The 21424-nt window shown below is 38.7% G+C and overlaps 1 protein-coding gene and 1 long non-coding RNA gene across 6 annotated transcripts in view; one reads left to right on the top strand and one right to left on the bottom strand.

The window, feature by feature from the left end:
- Window positions 1–21424, bottom strand: part of LOC145438386 (uncharacterized) — a 226414-nt gene that overhangs the window by 181499 nt on the left and 23491 nt on the right. The window lies entirely within an intron of this gene.
- The window catches only part of LOC145438363 (3-galactosyl-N-acetylglucosaminide 4-alpha-L-fucosyltransferase FUT3-like), a 51667-nt gene continuing 47031 nt past the window's right edge, over window positions 16789–21424 (top strand). The window contains exon 1 of one of the 5 annotated variants that reach the window (XM_080315765.1): window positions 16789–18040. In XM_080315765.1, coding sequence (XP_080171891.1) covers window positions 17932–18040 — 109 coding nt within the window. In that variant the 5' untranslated portion in view covers window positions 16789–17931. The remainder of the gene's footprint in view (window positions 18041–21424) is intronic. The other 4 variants (XM_080315766.1, XM_080315764.1, XM_080315767.1 and 1 more) reach the window with 4 other exon arrangements.

Raw genomic sequence — 21424 nt, 5'->3', positions numbered from 1 at the left:
CGTTTGGACTTAGTAGAGTAAGGGAGTTGGCTGAGGGCGTAGCTGAAAATGGATGCGAGTGACTATAGTCCTGTAGAATTTGGTCTAAAAATGGCTCAACCTAGAAAAAATTCTTATAAAGACGTATTATATACTGTTAGAAAGATAATTTTACCAGCTTTTCAATGATAGGTTTTGTCACTTTTTTTACTTTGGGGAAAAAAAGTTATGACCAAAAACGTGCCAAGGGGTAAAAATTGAAATTAGGGAAAAAATTAATATAAAAATATGAACAAAGTGCAAGAAAGTAATGAATTATCAACAGAAAAGCAGGATATAAAGCAGGATATATATGCAAAAGGAATATATGAAAATAAAATCGAATTATATATCTGTTTCAGGGAGTAAGAGTGAGCAAGACAGGGGATGGGGGGGGGGGGGGGGCGCAAGTAGAGCTGTCGTTGTCTGTTATAACTTCATTATGTTATTGTTTACTTACTATAGTCTGTTTCATTTACCTTGCTTGTTTTTTAGATAGTGCTTAGTCAAAAAAGAAACCAGCAGTTTGTGTTAAGTGTAGAAAAGGCTATCGTACTGGAGATTCACTGTGTCATTCGGGAGCTCATTTCTGCGAGAGTGATAGTACCACACACTCTTTAGACTAGGGTTGCATTTAAAACAAAAATCAATTAAAAATAAACATACTTAAAACAAGGCCCTAATTTAAAACATGTTTTTCATTGGTTTTTTGTTTTTAAGCCATGACGTCATGAATATTGAATTGTGACGTCATAATGGATATAAATTGACCATTGAAAATATAGGGTAAATATAGCACCTTTGACAAAATATCTGTACTACAACTGTTGAACCGACTATTTTTTAGGGTTCCAACCATCCCAACGATATACGTCGGCTAAATTTGGTGGTAATTGTCCGTGTGCTCATACAACATGTTTTTGGAAAGTATTTACACAATTCACAATTATGGCATAATTTTATAACTTGAAAAAAAATACAATTTTGTTTTTTAATAAGGCTTTCGTTTAAAATATGTTTAAAAAAAGTGTTTCAAAACACCGTTTGTTTTAAATGAAACCCTACTTTAGACACTATAATTGGTCATGCTTTGAAACTGAATTGTGAAACGCTGATCACAACTTTTCAGAAAAATTAAGAAAATGGCCATAAGACCTACAGTACATCCACACACCATGCCGTAATTTATTGAGAAACCATGCGAGATCCAAGAAACGTTTGTGGAGGCTTTATCGAAAATTCGTATTTCTTCTCTGGCAAATAATTTCTCTCTGAGAAATGTTATTTGACCTGTTGGGTTCAGATTGCCACGATAAAATAATTAGACACGAGCCATCTAGGCAGCTATGGAAAATTAGATAGGCTTATATTTATTTCGAAGTTCCCGGTCGACATAAGGGCAATCCTTTTCGGCTAAGGTTTTATCGCAGGCGATCTATTGGCACACTTTTCAGAGTATCATATTGGCAAATACTTCGTATGTTTTCGAGCATCGCGGCGTGGTAATGGTCGACGCCAAAATGCCTATTTTTATTTTCTATAAATCATGCTTTTTTCGTGGGGGAAGGGTACTCAATAATCAAAAATTTGGCAACATGAAATCGCGACCAGCGCGAAAAAATTTGAAAAGAGTTGCATAAATTGTCGATAAGTGATGTATAAATAATTTATGTTCATTCACCGACGTAATTTCGGGACCCCCAATTGGACGATTTGGGGTGCGGCAGTTACGGTCCTGGTAAGAGGTCAAAGTCCGGTCGCTGTTTTCCTGTTGAGATTTTACTATTGGAAATATTTTGCGCTTCAATCGCATATATATATATATTAATTGCATGTGGTATATTCGGGGCCAAATCAAGGTTGTTATAACAGCCATCGGGGAAGGGTTCATACCATGTGCTTCGAACCAGATGTACGCAATGCGAATTCCCATTTGTGATTAGCAATACGGGAAATTAATTGCATTGGGTTTTGTTTTAGTGCTTTGTGTGTCTAGTAAATCAACTGGGAATGTCATGGAGATATCTGCCCACATTATTAATTTTAACACGAATGTATTCCAAACAAAGCTCCGCTCCGCGACGATGTTGGCTTCAAATGATTTCATGAATGTAGTAGACTTAACAGTCCCTAAAGCGCGGTAACTGAATATATTTTCGAATGTTCTACCAATGGGTATTGTGTCATTATAAACATTTTGCGTTGCCCGAGAAGATACATGTTGCGATTTCGTATGTAGCCACCTCCGACTAACTGTCGAAAGTATGCGACCACCCTCCCCCCGACCAAATATACTTAGATATTTCTGCCACTTGAAGTAGTTTTCACTAATCACTACAAACTATAGCTCGGTGGTTCTCAACCAGGGGTTCGCGGACCCCTGACCCCTGGAGGTCCGTGAAGCATTTCCAGGGGGTTCACGAAGCGAAGCGAATTGACAAAATGGTTGATAAGCTAATTTATATTTTTCAAATTAGGAAAATCACGAGGCAGTTTTGCTTCATTACAGTAGAACTCACATCAACAGGATGGCTGTCTGAGATTGAATATCCTGCTGTGTGGACTCATTTTAGTTGCTAAATTGCCAATATCCCACTGATACAAATATTCGACTGTATAGAGGTGTTTTGCTGGGCATTGTGTAAAAAATAAATGGTTTGATACGTAAAGTCAATCACGGAGACTTTGAAATGTTCGCAAAAATCCGTTTTCTCCTGTGATATAGGCCTACATAACCATTTCACTAATAACTTCAAGATGAGCTGCTAGATATAAATTAACAGGCTTGACGTTATATGTTCAATAAAAAAATTGTTTGTCAATTTTGGTGTCATCATTGTTGCGATCATACCCAAATGTGTCGTCGGAACCGTTATGCCTTATTATTACATTCGCCACCGTCTTTCTTTGTCTAAATGGATTTTCAGCACTCGTTGATATGAAATCGAAGGTGCAGATTTTAAAGACACGGCCACGTATTTCAAGAAATGAATGCAGTTGAATAATTAGCTTTGAAATAATAAAAGTCAACCCAATTTCTACATAAATAGAATGCTGTTATTTTCAAGAAAAGTAATTCTGTTGCTGTTTATCACTAGCATACAGTTATCAGTTGCACAAGACAGATGACGATTGTACGATATTTGAGCTCAATTTGAACTAAAACTTGGGGGGCGGGGGGTCCAAAAGGGGTACGCGAATACAAAAAGGTTGAGAACCACTGCTCAAGTTCGTAGTAAAAATATTACGGCAAATCAGAAACCGCCGAAAATGTAAAGATTTTTCGAACTGGCGTTTAATATTGCAAAACACAAACAAAAAGCCTCGATACCATTTAAAAACATATCTGCCTCTATTCAAGTATGGTATTTGGCATTTGTTCACCAGTGTAAATGTATGGGTCGAAAAGAGCTTCTGATTGGACGATGATAGAGAATCACTGTATTCAAGTTCACCGGAAAACTCACTCATTGTGTATTACAACAACCCAGGTTTCATGATAGATGATTTCAATACCAATATTTGATCTGTTGCTATTGTATGCTTACCGTGATGTCACTAACGAAAGCTGAAATTTGATTAATTTATGAAAATGAGAAAAATTAATACGGAAAAATCTGACGTGACCGAGAAATTAAGCACAGAATCGGAGTCAGCAACCATAAATTAGCCTAAATCAATCATTAAAATTTTTGACGCTATTTTCTTTTTCAAAATTCGTAAATCAGTGTTATCTCCGTCTCGGTCAATTTTTGCCCCCTTAACTTATGATAAATACCTCTTAATAAAGTTATGTTTCATTTTTTTGCTGTTCGATTGTTAGTTTGCTTTACTGAGAGTGATATTCCAAGTTATGGTGTTGTATTCTGTTACGAAGGTGTCGTGTTTTAGTTTATAATTGTATTTTAATGTCAGGCAAAATAGTGCTTTACCCCCTGGAACGTTTTTGGTCATAACGTTTTTTCCCCAAGGTAAAAAAAATGACAAAACCCATCATTGAAAAGCTGATAAAATTATCTTTCCAACGGTATATAATACGTCTTCATAAGAATTTTTTCTAGGTTGAGCGCAAATTCTACAGGACTATACTTGCACCACGACCAAACCGAATCGATTCAATAACTAATTAAATCATTTCATGTTTCCTCAGTACATCGGCCCGATGTTTTCGATAACCACTACGAAGCTTATGCCTGTATTTACAGCTAAGCCTGTGGTCAAGTTTGTTCATTATCAGGGCATGGTATGGTATGGTATGGTATGGTATGGTATGGAACGAGAATTTTCCATACTCCATACTTGCCTTACTCTCTCCATACCATACTTGCAATTTTCCATACCATACCAACATTGTTCCATACCATACTTGATAGATATTCCATACTTTCAAATACTTCAATATCATAAGTATAGTACCTCTTATAGCACCTATATTATTGATATTTCGGATGTCATTGTTGCTTAAACTAGCCATGATGCGAAATTAATTCCTGGTAATAGTTTTACAGAGTCTGTTTTGGTGAGGTTTAGTTCACGATGGTGAGTTGCCGTGTACGTCTACTCTACAGCTTCCACGAGAAAATGAGATAGTCAGCTGATTGTTACCTAGGACCGTCCATGAAAGGGAGTGGCAACATACGACCCGCGGGCCGGATGCGGCCTCCAACAAGATTTCGTCGGGCCCGCGGACAATTTCCCGTCTTACATGATAATGTGACCCGCGGCCCCAGTCTGCCGAGATTCCCCACTACTTGCCTAAACGTCAAATTTTAGTGACTGTATGTTATTATATAGGTGTGCGCACTGCGCAGCTTACGCGTAAGTTCGTCGAAGCGAGAAGACTTGCATTATCGGCATTTACGATGCACTCAACCCTAATGAATTGATATCTTGGTAAATTTTGGGTGCCAGGCTTATCAAACGTTTGAAATCTTAATTAAGGATTGCACCGTGAGTTAGTTGATCAGAGAGAAGCAGACATTGCGGCGCCTGTACGACAATGCTGTTCTCAAATCCATCTTATATTGTCATTATCGGCGAGAAATGGCTTTGAAGTGACATTGCAGTCGATAAAATACGTTCATTAAATACAATTTATTCCTTGTATATATGGGCGAATAATTTATCCATTCAGATATCCGGCCCGCCAAGTTCCTAATTTTCCTATATCCGGCCCGCCAACTGAAGAAGTTACCCGCCCCTGCTTCACAAGAATATCATCGCATTTCCGGTACATTGGCATGAGGCACATGCAAGTTTGAAGTAACTACTCGCACAATAATTTATAATATAGTCGCACCCATAAAATGTCCGAGCTGCAGGCGATGAATACTGCAGCGATCTGCGTGATTATTAGTACTGCATTTGGTTGGGGTTAGCGTGGCGACAATTTCAAACTATATCTACCCCACTCCCTGATCTATAATCCTAATGCGAGAGCGTTTGAAATATGACCAATAAAATATCTCGGTATGTAAATAGTATATGTGCGGACAATGTTTCAGAAGAAATGTAATTATTAGGGCGGTTTTTTTTTACCTAAAAAAAAGAAAAATTTGACCTAAAAAATCCAAATTTTGACCTAACGTATGCAAATTTGGTGTTACCCCACATAATGTTAAAATTGTACCACTTCATTTCTGGTTGGATTTGACTGTCCTAACGAAGTAGTTTGGCCTGAAAAAGCGTTTTTGGCTTAGAAACAGGCAACTTTTTACATGAAAAAAACAATAATTTAACGAAATCTGGCCCTATGAAGAATTCCATTGGTTACAATATGTATTATGGTAGAAATAATTAAAATATTTTGTAGTACAACAAGAGATACTTTCCTACATTCTTGGGTAGAAAGTGCACGTCCTTACTAAGAAGCTTGCCAAGGACGTTCAACAGTAGCAGTTGTTGGCTGACAACACTCAAGTTGTGCGTACACTGCTGGTGCTGGTGACACACCGTGTTGCTTCACTCTGACAATGTTGTCTACGTCACAAATTTTCATCATGCGCTTCTTAATATAAGAATAATGCAATGCACAAGAAGTCTTTCTTCAGTTAGGATATTGCGGTATATTGACCATAACACCATGTCTACCTATTATTTGTTTTATTTGACCGTTTATGATTCACAATGAGCAGACGATTAGCCGTTTACAACGGTAGGCCTATAAAATAGGCTAACAGCGGTAAAATATCAAATTATGAGTTCACCGACAGTGCAAAATCTACGATACAAACAAAATGCAGACGTCAAAAATTTTTTGACTTGATGAACAATTTTGACAAATTTTGACCTAACGCTACAATTTTGACAAAATTTTGACAAATTTTGACATGTCAAAAAAAAAACGCCCTAGTAATTATCAATCACATTGAGCATTTAGTACGTTGCATCATGATTGCTTGTAAGCTGTCGTCACTCAAGGAATGAGGTAGTTGGATAATAGCCTACATTACCAATTATTGCGTCACATGATAGACTATGCTCGGAGACGTCGTGGCTAGACTCAATAGAATATAGGATCAACATTACTGTTGTCATTATTACAGCTCTAAATCATGTCATTCCAAATGCTCCTAAGACCGTTGCACAAGCGTGTTGGCCTATTTGTTCCTACACAGCGTTAAATAGTTCACGTTCACACATAGCAAAAGCGATCGTATTCCGTAAACAGCGAACAACGTACGCTTCATGAAGCTTGCACAGATCACGTAAAATGTATAAAACATAGTATGGAAGTATGGAAATGTCGTTCCATACCATAGAGTAAAATCTTCCATTCCATACCATACTTGCATTATTCCAAATTCCATACCAAAATATCGATCCATACCATACCATACTTCCATACCATACCATACCATACCATGCCCTGATTATAATTATAGATTAGAAAAGATGCTCATACTAGTTCATATCGTGCGCACTGCGTATTGAAATAGCGTTGTCGATTCACCCACACGGCGACTTCACCGGTATCCAACACAGTATTATCTTCATCGCCTGTGCAAGTGTTTTAAAATACCGTTTGTTTTAAATGCAACCCTATGTATACCTCTTGTTTGCATGTTCTTGGGCTAGGCCAAGGTGGGTGTCCGATTATAAGACCACTATACACTTCGTTACGACTCCTTGTCATACGGTGGTGTTTTGAATCTATGAAAACAATACTAAACGACTGCTGAATGAAAATGTATGCAATCTTATGGTTGCCAGCGGTATCTAATAAGATTCCGTTTGGGACTGAGCAGTGAGAGGGTGTGAGCCGTAGTCAATTTGGGATTTTTCCGCATAATTTGACACGTGTTGCGAAGTAGAACGATGCGGTCGAATTACAATGACTTGATTACAGCTTTCATAGTACAGAGATATCAGTGCCTATATCATTTGGAGAGATAGGAAATGATTGAGAAATGAACTGCGCGGCTCAAAGCGAATGAGCTATGTAACTTCGATGCGACATTCTATCATGTATCGTGTACTAATTTACGATTTAATAAAAAGCGTTTGGACAGGAGCTTTCCATACAGGCAGCTAGTGCATATGATGACTGAAAAGGATGTATTCAGTTATTTGCATGATGTGTATAATTCCTTGCATATAACCTGTAATCAAATTGGTATCATGAAGTAGCACGGGGAGTGGCAGGAATTGCAATAGAGATGTTTAGGAATGACAGTGAATTGATTTTAACGCAGTCGTAACTCGTTTCGCTCAAGTTGTACGTGGAATTTAAGAATACTTTTACAAAAACTTCGTTAAATTCCGACAGTGCGATTAAGCGACACTAAGTATTATAACAGAAGCCATAGCAAACTGTAAAGTCGTATTTCTTTCAAAAGAACCGAACAATCACAATCAAGTCAGTGGGCTTCGCCAGCGTCTCGCAGAAACTTCAATAGAACTATAATATTAAAAAGGCAGCTCTAAATGAAATTTCCAATATTACATTTGAAATGCATGGATTTGTCGCCATTAACTTCAAGGTAAATTTTGATTTTTGAAGGTTCACCGGTCCGCAATATTTGTTTTAAAGCTCGAAATCTGATACGTCAAGTTCGATACGAAGTTTGTATAATTTCTATAACCAAGGTCTAGTCATGCCGGCCGCCAATTTCAATTGCGCATCAGCCGTATCCGACATCGCAAGCCTAGAAATTATGGATCTAACATTTCCTTGATTGATCAGACGTTCCATGACGTTCCAATTGACGCGATTTCCTGATCTACGGCGAGAAATAATGAGATCCCAACACTGTTGCACGGACTGCTTGGCAAGAGGCTTAATTGTAATAAAAGCGTACTGCTGTGGCTCTTTTGACTACAAAGGTTCCCGGCCGCTTGACTATTGACTGTGGAGTAAACTGACTAAGGTAGTGGAGATTTTAGATATGTGACCCTCACTTATATATAGTTCATTCCAATTAATACACCACAATGACCGATAGCTATCGTCATCCTCTCGTACAGCATACTTCTGGTCACAACACCAACAATGTAGTGCTGGCTCGTGGAAGAGAGCTAAATGTACTGTACAATTGTACATTAGGGCTCTTCAAAAATGACTTTTTTTCTCAAATCGTATTGGCTACTTGATAAAATTGTTAGGTTACCTAATTTAAGCCTACACACAAAATTTGGTTCAATTCCAGCCAGTAACCGCTTTGCTACAGGAGAAGAACGTTTCTATTTATTATATAAAAATAAATAATAAAAAATTTGAAAATTTTCTGTTCGCCCCATGAAAGTGTTAGGCTGTCTATAGAAACGATGCTCACCAAATTTGGTTCAATTCCAACCAATGGAAGCGGAGTTATTGCCGTCGAAAAATTTGGATTTGAATAAAATAGTATTTACGGTGAATAATAATAAACTATAATAAATTAATTAAAGAATCGGTCACCGTAAATACTATTTTATTCAAATCCAAATTTTTCGACGGCCATAACTCCGCTTCCATTGGTTGGAATTGAACCAAATTTGGTGAGCATCGTTTCTATAGACAGTCTAACACTTTCATGGGGCGAACAGAAAATTTTCAAATTTTTTATTATTTATTTTTATATAATAAATAGAAACCTTCTTCTGTAGCAAAGCGGTTACTGGCTGGAATTGAACCAAATTTTGTGTGTAGGCCTAAATTAGGCAACCTAACAATTTTATCAAGTAGCCAGTACGATTTGAGAAAAATATCATTTTTGAAGAGCCCTATTGTACAATGTACATGTCTCCACCATCCCTAATTGACAAGGCGACGTTCGGTTATGCTTACAAGTGTTTGCGATTACGCATTTCATTTGTCAATCCCGATTTTAGTAATCATTTGTCATCAAGCCTTTTCAGATAGACTGTTCTCACCGCTATATAAAGGGTCTGCGAACCACCAATTGTTGGTTGTATACGTTGTCGCAAAATTCATCGTAAAACTTACTTCCAGTCGTTCCTTACTTACGTTCCTCACTTTCGACCTACGTTGTTACGTTCAGTGGTGCCACTCCTAGTGTTTTAACACTAGATCTAGTGTTTTTTCGGTCGTCCTAGTGTTCTAGTGTTTTTTTTCGCTAAATTTTGCTAATCTAGTGTTTTTCTGCAATTATGCGAATAATGAATATTCTAACGTTAGACGACAATTATACGCTAAATTTATCGCTAGTGAGGCGATTTGGTGTTTCTGGCTGCGTTTGTTTTCAACAATTCTATGTGGTGGTGCAGTAACACGCTATTATTACGTAACAGGGTGCGCTGTGAATCCGTACTTATGAGCGAAAGTCTCTGAAAAAATGAAGAGCGATTTCGCCCTGATGCTCTGTCGTTTCTTGTTGAGCTCAGTCTGCAGATTCGGGCAAGATTTTCATTTGCCGAGACAGATAGACAGACAGACAGTTTTATTGAACAAAATTGCAATAAAAATATAATTCATGCTGCAGCGATACGATCCTTTGGGATTCCTGCGGATCATCCCGCCAGCTGCATCGATGGAGTGCTAATCAAGCATTGTTCAATTCGAGTCTCGCGTCATCAATAAATATTGAAAAATGTAAGCAGGCCGAAGAATAGTAAGAAGAAGAATATTAAAATCAATCATTCCTGTAGCTGTGCAATTTCCCTCTGTGATATTATTTGATGAACTTGAACTTTGGCAAGATCGCAAAATGAGCTGCAGTTTATCAGTCAATGCCCTCCAACAGAATTTTTGCAAAAATTGAAATCTGTGCACAATGGATTCGGTGAATCAAAATTTCATTTACTGGGGAAGCTCATGACGAATCTCTTGGCATTGCCACATTCCACTGCATTCATGGAATTGAAGTATGCTGCATATGGAAACCTCCCCAATGTTTGGTTTAAGATGTGCGGTAGTGAGCAAGATGCCCCACAAAAGATACTTATGTTTGATAGATGGTGTACAAATCGAAAGATAATTTTTATGATGCCGCACAATTCGAAAGCGACAAATTTGATTTTTTTTTTTGCCCTGTTGAATTCGTTTCATTAATTTTCATTGAATAATCATGCAGTATATCATGCATATGTATCGAATTCATGTGTGGAACACTTCTTATCTGTGGATTTGTACCTTGGTCATCATGATTACTTGGCAAGGGCGAATTTTTCCAGCAATTTACTAATCTAGTGTTTTTTTCGCCAATCTAGTGTTTTTTCACGACATAATCTTGTGTTTTTCCGGGAACCTAGAGTGGCAACACTGGTTACGTTCATTCGGTCGTATGTTGCTGTTGCTGTACTACGTGCCTGCTATCTTCATCAAGTTGTATGTTGTATGTATGCGAGTTGTGTGTTGCTGTTGCTGCGTCAGCTATATCTTCATTCGAATCCGACTTGAGCGTGCTATCGTGTTATTGAAGTCATGCAATACGTGTATGAATTACAACGATCAGCATCCGTAGATAACCCATCAGACAGGCTTCTGAGCCCATAATAGGCAGCGCAGGATTCAGACTGCCGTGCTGGAACAACAAGGTCGTAGGGTAGCTATATAGATTGCAAGTGGGGTGACAATTCATCAGTGACACAGTTGTGCGTGGTTCTTATATTGGATATATTCTGACGTAACCATGCAGCAAACGTCAAATTGTTCTAAAATCTGTTCTCTTGTGATGCAGCCTCAACACAATCGTTATAACGGGTGTGTTATTTTCGAATATGAGTTTGGCCAGATTTTAATGAATTAATGTAATTGCCAATAAACGTGATTGCCAATAAACGTGAATAATTTTGCAATGTACTTGTAATAGTAATCGATTACTGCTATAGTTTGCTGCAAAAGTACGTTTTCAGAACAGCCGATTGCATTGCTACTGTAACCGCCATGTGCCCGATTCTGATGAATCGATTGCATTAATACAGTAATCGCCCTATACGTCAGATTCTGATGCATCAGCTTTGGACAATATCAATGAAATGGTGGTTGGCGTCGTATTGTTTCCGGAAATCCGTGCATGTATTTATTGTATACCCTGGACGAAGCTACAACATGGTGTCACAATATCGTTTCTCATTTCCGGACCGATCCACTCTAAATAAGTGACAATTTTACCTTCGGCATTACCATGGATATATGAGTAGGCCAGATGTAAGACTATATAGACCAGTTAAGCTGCGCTTTGCGTGGCGACGTGTTAGAAATGCATAACAATATTCCGAGGAAGGGCTCGCAAAGCAAAGCTATTATGATATTAGACGGAGTTTTGAGTTTACTGTTGATAATTTCATCATTCATTCCAAAACACTACAAGATTGTAATGCATGAAAAGATAGGAAGGTGTCGAAACGACTTGAAGTAGTCTTTGAAATCAGACGCACCTGAGCCTTGACGATGTCAAGAAAATACAAGGCATGCACTGCACATTGAACGAAAGGTAATGGATGATAACATTAAAGGTCATGCTATACTGAGGGTGCATATGTGTTTGAAGGCGTGGTCTATATATTAAAGATCATGGTCCGGTAATCTGGAGCGTTGGTATTCGTTCGACATATATACGCTGTTGCAGATTTGTGTTTGACCATTACTTGTGATTCTAGCGAACTTAACGCACAGGAAGTGTTCTCAGTGTAGAAGCTGGAGTTATCCACAGCGTAAAGTTGTTATTCTCGGGCAGTCACAATTTAGCTTCAAAATCCGTCAATTCCCTGGTTAAACTGGTAATTTACAATGATTCTACTGTGGTCTCGAGCGTTGGCTGCTCCTGTTGATATAGCATTGGGATCAGGCTAAGCCGTGAGGTATGTGGATGGTGTATTATGTTCTTTTACTCGTATCCAGAGGTGGTCAAAGTAGTCAAGAAAGCTACTCAAGTAGAAGTAGAAGTAGCGACGAAAAAACTACTCAAGTACGAGTAGAAGTACTTCTTCCATAAGCAACCTAAAACTACTTGAAGTAGAAGTAGAATTTACTGACTTTAAATCTACTCAAGTAAGTAAGTAGTTTTGAAAACAGTCTTAATTCGTTATCATGGACTGTCGAAAGCTGCAAATTGAGCTATGCGGAAGGTGCAGAGAGCTTGATTCGTATTGATACATCCCAGGAGGTATCAATTTCCGACATAATAAGCATTCTTTCGCATCATGGGATGCAAATTATAGTATTGATATGAAATGCGATAACTATCCCTTTATTTACTAGAAGACCCCGTTCTAGAGAATATCAGGGCATGGCGCCCTACCCCATATTATAAGGCCCCAGGTTTAGGCGAAGAGCAATATGGAGAAGTTGTATCGTATACGGTTTCAACACTTTACGCGATTAGTAAATGTTACTTCAGTATAGTCAGTATAGTAGTATAATATTGTGGATCGTAAAATTTATATTTAGTGTAGCTTTATTTTCGGAAAATAGAGGCATTACGACACTTGCTTTTAAGCTTCAACAATCAACATGTATGTTCTGCAGACAAAAGAACTGAAAGTAATTAGAGCTCAGAGTATGATACTTGGAATTGACGGTGAAACACAAATAACGCTTCGAAAAAGCGGAAAATACATCTCATGTCTTTTGTCCATAAAGCTTCGAAGGTGATCTGCTAAAACAGGTGTAACGTTCAAAAAAGCCGGATTTTCCAGATTAGCAGGACACGTCATGGGCTGCTAGATTACGATATGATAGGTAATTGCTAGATTGCGAAATGGTAGTTTCAGACGCTATAATGGGCCATATTTACTGTGATGAAATATTTGACATGGGCGACAATGCGGTGTGATCGGAACCAAGCAATCCGGTACCTAAATTATGGTCCGTGGACAAGGGCTGTTCAAAAATAACCTTTTTTCCTGAATCTTGCAGGTTACTTGATTAAATCGTTAGGTTGCCTTAAAAAACGACGCACACCAAATTTGAATTCATTCCAACCAATCTTCGCGGATTTCGTAGAGTTTGAAAATTTTGAATTTGCCTAAAAATGCAAAAAATTTTTTTTTTCAAATTTTCCTTCCAACCTTATGAAATTGTTGCGCTGTCTTCAAAAACGATGGAAAACAAATTTGACTCAATTCCAAGCTGCAGAAGCGGAGTTATTCAAGTTTTTTGATGATAATTCTGGGATGATCCACCAATCAAGGATAATCCCATAATTATCAACGAAAAATTGAAATAACTCCACTTCTACGGCTTCGAATTGAGTCAAATTTGTTCTGCATCGTTTTTGAAGACAGCGCAACAATTTCATGGGGTTGGCAGAAAAATTTGAAAAAATATTTTTTTTGCATTTTTAGGCAAATTCAAAATTTTCAAACTCTACGAAATTCGCGAATATTGGTTGGAATGAATTCAAATTTGGCGTGCGTCGTTTTTTAAGGCAACCTAACGATTTAATCAAGTAACCTGCAAGATTCAGGAAAAAAGGTTAATTTTGAACAGCCCTAGTGGACATATTAGCATGCGACACAATAGCTAGCGACACTTGAGCATAGCGACTTTTGGTCATGGCGACTCGTGGGCATGTAGACACATGAGCACAGAGACATATTAACATGAGGACATATTAGCATGGGGACACATGAGTATAGGGACACACGAGCATGGATACACGTGAGCATAGGGACATATCAACATGGTGACAATTTAGTAAGTGCCACTTGAGCATGGTGACACATGAGCATGCGATACATGAGCCTTGACGACACATGAGCATGGGTACACAAGAGCATGGGCACACATGCGCATATGGACACATGGGCATGGGGACACAAGAGCAAATGTGCACATGAGCATGGGGTCACGTACGCATGCGACACTTGAGCATGCAGACACTTGAGCATGCGACACGTGGATATGCAGACACTTGAGCATGCGACACTTGAGCATGCGACACTTGCGCATGCGACACTTGCGCATGCGACACTTGAGCATGCGTCATTTGAGAATGCGTCACTTAAGCATGCGACATTTGAGCATGCGACACTTGAGCATGCGACACTTGAGTATGCGACATTTGAGCATGCGACACTTGAGCATGTGACCATATAGATTTGTGTGAAAAGCTCCAAAAATCGCGGTAAAGCGAGAAAGGTTGTCATTGCTCCACATATATTGGAATCGTTTACACGTACCAGACGAACTAAAATAATATATACTTTTGTGAGACGAAAGCGATTCCAAATTCGCATTTCGACACGGGACTTATTATTTTATTTTGCGGGTCTCTTTTGATAGGGGAACTTAACGTACCGTGGGTGGGTAAGGTGAACATTAGGGTTCGAAGTGGGTTAGGGTCCATGCTGTGGTTAAGGTATCCCAATATTAGGGTTGGGGGTGATGGATATTAGGGTTGGTTAGGGTTAAGGTATCCCACGATTAGGGTCGGGGATTATGGGTATTAGGGTTTGGAGGGGGATATTAGGGTTGGTTAGGGTTAGGGTTGAGGTTAAGGTATCCCAAGATTAGGGTGGGGGTGATGGGTATTAGGGTTGCGAGGGGGGGATATTAGGGTTGGTTACGGTTAGGGTTAGGGTTAAGGTATCCCAAGATCAGGGTTGGGGTGATGGGTATTAAAGTTGGGAGCGGGGATATTAGGGTCGGAGGAGGGAAGATATATTATGTTCGGACTGGTATAAATCCATGATTTTGACGCTAGTTAACTACACACTAATATATGAAAAATGCTCAAGTGTCGCATGCTCAAGTGTCGCATGCTCAAGTGTCTCATGCTCAAATGTCGCATGCGCAAGTGTCGCTTGCTCAAATGTCGCATGCTCAAATGTCGCATGCTCAAGTGTCGCATGCTCAAATGTCGCATGCGCAAGTGTCGCATGCGCAAGTGTCGCTTGCTCAAATGTCGCATGCTCAAATGTCGCATGCTCAAGTGTCGCATGCTCATATGTCGCATGCGCAAGTGTCGCATGCGCAAGTGTCCTCATGCTCATTTTTCATCATGCTAATATGTAACCATGCTCATATATCACCATGTACAAGTGTCAACATGCCGAAGTGTCCCAATGGTTATGTGCCCCCATGCTCACTAGCTACCATGCCCATATGTAATTATGTTGATTAGTCTCAATGCTAATGTGTAACCATGCTCAAGTGTCGCATGCTAATCTGTTTTCATGCTCATGTGTCCCCTTGCTCATGTTTCACCCTGCTGATATGTCCCCATGCGCATGTGTCCCCATGCTCATGTGTCTCTATGCTCATGTGTTACCATGCTAATGTGTCCTCATGCTATAGCGTCGCATGTTTAACTGTCGTTTTTCATTGTATCGCATGCTCATATGTCGGGCAACCCTAAATTATATTCACTGATACTTTCGTGAAAACATATTTGTCACTCCATAATACTGTGCGCGAAGCGCAACAAGACTTCTGGGTTTTACTTGACTTTTATGAATATGAAATGTTGTTGCTCCGCGAAAACAGCCCCAAAGTTCCGCAGGCTATCTTTCGTATTAGGGATTTAAACTACTTCTACTTGACAAACTGAAAATAGCGAAAGGTAAGTAAGTAGATCACAAAATATTACGAGGTAGAAGTAGAAGTAGAGAAAGTCAGATCTATTTGAGTGAGTACAAGAAGTAGAGGAAAACTACTTGAGTACTTCCAAAAAGTAGAAGTACTTCGTTACTGACCACCTCTGGATATAACTGTCAGAGTTGAAGAACTAGCGATATGCTAGTAATGTAATCCGAATTTAATTTGTGAAATGTTTGTATGCTCTACTTTTAAATCTAAACGAAGATCTGGTTTTCCAAATATTGCTACACGAGTACTGTATTGCGAAACGAGCCAGGCTTGTGATTTTGATTACATGCAGTCTTCTCAATCCAAATCCTCAATAAAATCTCACACGAATACGTATGGTCTACTCGTCTTGTGTCCGTGCTACGCACTGTAGGCTACCGGTCTACCGGTTCGGTAATGGCAATATGGGACAGACGAAATGGCCGGTCGCTATCAATAGCAGCTGCTGGAATTTCGTTGTGAATGTCAAAATCGTTCATGAGACTATCCGACGGTTGGCAGATACGGTCCCAAAAACGGTTGAATCATTGCTTTGACATCCTCTCATTGGTAGGCCTTTTTCATTCGAATGACTAAACGGATGCATGGTGTAAAGGTGACAGGTATATTTTGCGTTTTAGAAGAAAAATATGGAAATATAATATTCACCATCGGGCCCTTACATGATTTCTACAATTTCTGTACGTCGATACCGTTACCGCCGAACTCACGCAATATACCAGTATGACCAATTATTATGATTTGTCGAAACCCCATAAATTTCTAGCATTGTGTTGACTTTCTTGCAGTATAAAAATAATTTTCGAGACAAGTTTATTGAACTTGAAAATGTCCCCTCGCGCTGTGCGACATAATATGGATATCACCAGAAAACGAATCACATTAGCGCTGGCAAGCGACGAAGAGATTTCAGTAAATGTGCGGAACAGCAGCATGCAGCCGTGTGATAAACTTATGTTGAGGATTGCATATCTTCCGTTTTTAATTTCCTCAAGGATATGTAGCATGCGTTAGCGTCGACAACATCAGCCACGCTGTAAGCTGTGATAGTGGAAGTTTGAAAGTTGTTTTGCTGTCCTATCATAGTGTCCATATACTCTCCACAGACAAAATGTCGGATCGATGTGTGATGTTCACTGTTGTTCTAATCGTATGTACTTACTCACGAGTGAAATGAAACTGTGCCGATTGTCGTTTCAGGCTGAAACAGGGCTTGAGGTCCTATGCTGGATTTATGTGATCGGAAATACGTTGAAATGGTTCTTTGCATGCCGAAGGTTTCCAACCCCTGGTCGAAATGAACATAAATGACAAACGAGTATGAATTATAATATATCCGCATTTCCTCTCGTTTACAGCTTTTATTTTCATTCAAAACAGAAGAGTCATAGGTTCACATGGTCATGATGATACTAAAGTCAATATAATTTTCATTGCTTTTGGATTGATCATGCAGTGGGATTTTAAAGTAGACAAAACTCACAAACCTTTAAAATAGGTTAACAGAACATTCTTTACCGACCGGAATAATCAAGGTCATGGGTCCCCAATCCGTTAGCAGAGATAATTCACGAGGTCATGAAAATGCAATGGCAATATAGTTTTGGTTGCTTCAGCAACGAATAGGATTAGGAGCAGACAGCTAGATCTTAAGCATTTATTCTAACATATCAGCCAACTTGTGACGTGATCATTAACCTACTCTGTCGGCAACCCCATAATTTGTTCCGTTGTCACATATGTTTATTTATTGCAGTTAATGAAATTAGAAGGCTTTTAAGAAGACTTTTAAGTCACGTTGCTTGTCTGCGGGCCTTATTTTCAATATTTATGCAGTTATTTTCCAAACTCGCAAAAGGATTCGGGGCCCTCCCGATAATCTCTGGCTGCACGCAGTCTGATAATCGCTGATCCACGCAAAAGGAATCCATTCAAAGAAAATGCCAAGAATGAATCCCGGCATTAAATTGTCTGTGGTGATGCTTTGCATCTTCGTCGTCGCAATGTTTCTGCAATACCGGAGTGCATTATCTCTGACGGAAAAAGATGGTGAGATATACTATCATTTGGTTAGAACTATTTTTGAGGTCTAACCGTGGCGAATATTGTTATGATCGAGTTTATAACATGTGCAATAAGGTTGTCGTGAAAAAGATTTCTAATTTTTGCGGGTATTTGATAACAATGTGGTTCCCAAACTTTTTTTACTTGTGGTACACTAGAAAAATTTAAAACGGTTATATATTGCATTGTTGACAGCATACGCGTATTTCGTCGTCAATTTCAAGCAGTCTCTCTCGAGCACAGCTTTTAATATCAGTCAAAATAAGTATATAGTAGTAGATACAAATGGCAATAGAACTTGGATTGCTTTTGTACCTATCATGATATAGGATTCGAAATGAGACAGCCATAACTCATCCATTTTTGTGGAAACTGCGTTCCAAGAAACGGGACATTTCGTATATCTCAATGACCTGTCCTTCTGCAGAAACATTGCTTGATTTGTTGCTTCCAAATGACGAACTACCAATCAAAAGTTGTGAACAACAAATTCTGAGATTTAATATTGCAATTAGGGTTGCATTTAAAACAAAAATCAATTTAAAACAAATCTGTTTAAAACTAGGCCCTTATTTAAAACATGTTTTTATTGTTATTTTTTTTTCAAGACATGACGTCACGAATATTCAATTGTGACATCATCGTGGATTAACATTGACAATTCAAAATGAATGGTAAATATAGCTCCTTTGACGAAATATCTGTACCGTTGCTGTTGAACCGACTATTTTGAGGGTCCCAACTATTCCTCGTCGATATACGTCGGCTATATCGGGTGCATGGTAATTGTTCGTAGTCTCATACAACATGTTTTTTTGGAAAGTACTTACACAATTATGGCATAGTTTTACAACTTGGAAAAAAAAACAATTTTTTTAAGGCCCTTGTTTAAAACAGTAGTTCTCAACCATTTTAACCCCGCGGACCGGTAAAATTTCCAAAAATATTACGCGGACCGGTGGACGATCAGAAATTGAAATCAACCCAAAATGTCAGGTATGAAACTGTGTTTTGAACTATGGTGCTGAAGAGTGACGTTTAGAGAGCTTTGTTCGAATTTATGCTTGTTCATGATAATATTCATGTGATTTTACTGTCTGCTGAACAAAATTAGCAGGCAATTAGCAAGTAAACGCATTTCTGGTTCAGCTCATGCAGCCTTTTGTTCTAGTTCATAAATTAGTATTCAAAAGTAGGTTTTATGTTCTAAATACCAGTCTACTTTTCGCGGGCCAGTCAGAATCGCGTCGCAGACCGCATTTGGCCCGCGGTCCGCACTTTGTCCATGTCTGAAGTAAATGGAACATGCTTTCAGGCCTAATGTTACCTCACGAAGTTCTGAATAAGTTTGTATTTGACGTTTTATTTGTTTCATCAATTGAAAAGCCTTCAACATCTAGCAACTTGAAATTGAAGTATAAAATTCTAAAATACCGGGCGGACCGGCAGAAAAGACGTCGCGGACCGGCGGTTGAGAACCACTGGTTTAAAACACTGTTTAAAACATGTTTTAAATAAAGTGTTTTAAAACACCGTTTGTTTTAAATGCAACACTAATTGCAATGAAAGTTGAAGTTCAGGTAATAAGACAACAGGATTTGGGAGTAGTTTTGTATTTACAAGATGCTTCATAAGACACAGGCGCGTAAAACGAATCTCTGACACAGAGCAGCCGTATTATGACGCAGAAATAGGCCATTTGCAGGACTTCGATCACGTGACTAGATACGCATAGCAACCACAAATTGGTTAGCAAGCTACTTTCTCGCGCACCTGCTTCAGTGCTAAATATCGCATACTGTACTGTTGATTTCTGGTTGTAAACGTTTCAGAAATTTGTTGTGGAAGTCATCAGAGATTCACCTATGCTAGACGTCAGTCCTGTACAAAGCATTTCGAATGACATAGTCAGAATTACGCAGAAATCCCTCGGTAACGTAGTCGTATTACGGTACTCAACTCTGATCATATGTACTTACATTCTGGCATTTGAAGTAGAGCGATTGGTTTATATTCTGGTAAGAGTATTTGTTAGTTCAAGTAGTACTATATGTATGTTGTGGAGCCTGATTTTGGATGGAAGATTTGACTGAAGCAGCTGGGACCCGCAAGGATCAGGATATACTGTCTGCTATGCTATCGTGCTGACATAAAACAATGTCGCTGAACACATCGGAACTATCTTTTGGGAGAACCTGACATCAAGACTAAACAAAACAGTGCACTTCATTGTTACCTTATACAATGCTGATTTTATTAGCACTTCTTCGCAACTGCGATGGAAGTGGATTTGGAAAATCACACGTGATTTTGACAAATAGTTGATTTCACATGTGCGCTATTTAGGGAACTAAGAGAAGTAACTATCAAATAAATCTTAGAGTAGTTCAACCGCAGTGACAAGATCGGTCATCCTATACCCAGAGGTGGTCAACGTAGTCATTGTTGGGAACCGAGTAGAAGTAGAAGTAACTCCGTAATTTATACTCCAGTACAAGTAGAACTTATTACTTTCAAGAGAGGTTAAAAGTACTTCAAGTGGAAGTAGAAATGAATTTATGAAAAGTAGTCAAGAAATTCGTTACATGAAGTAGATTTGGTTGAGAATTGCTTAGTTTTAGAAATTTATGCCAGGTGACAACTGTTAACATTGCACGGTGCATCTTCTTGATCAACGCAAAAGAGTAATGGCACTACAAATATATGCAATTTTCAAAAATTGATTTAGTTACCGTGGTACTGCGGGGCTATTATGCCCAGTTGTTATGACAACCTCACGCTTGAAGGGGAGTCAGTCATGCGCCAAAGCTACTTTCTAGTTGACAAGATCTCAAGTCTGACAAAAAGGTACTGCCTAAAAAGTGTCAAGTACAAGTGGGAGTAGCCTAAACTCATAATGACGCGAGTACTCAGGTAAAATAGTACTTCGCTGCTGTTCCCCTATGTATATTGGTTCAACCAACTCAGAAACATCCTCTAAAGACGACGAACATTGTTTCTTTTGCATTGACTTCGTAATATTCTGAACAAATGATATTCTTTGATTCATTGAATTTACAAATATACTTGGAAAGAAGTGCTATTTATTAATTTTTGTTTTGCATTCGATACCCAGAGCATAAAAAATAGTTGAAGAATGCATGTCAACCTTATCAAGTTCAATAACTGCCGACACTTTATGCCCATGTCTTTTCCTCTGCCTCCATAGCCATTTGTCTAGACAGATTCATGGCATCTACGGAAGAGCGCTTATCTTGCTGTACGCAAATGAAATATTATATTGTATTTAAAACAAAATTAATTTGAAACATGTTATTTATTGTTTTTTGTTTTCTTTTTTTCAATGACGTCACGAATATTCAATTGGTA

Source organism: Botryllus schlosseri, chromosome 4, assembly GCF_051294905.1.
Source record: "Botryllus schlosseri isolate E-star chromosome 4, Bs_hap1, whole genome shotgun sequence".
Taxonomy (NCBI): Eukaryota; Metazoa; Chordata; class Ascidiacea; order Stolidobranchia; family Styelidae; genus Botryllus; species Botryllus schlosseri.
This window is presented reverse-complemented; position numbering and strand designations above follow the sequence as displayed.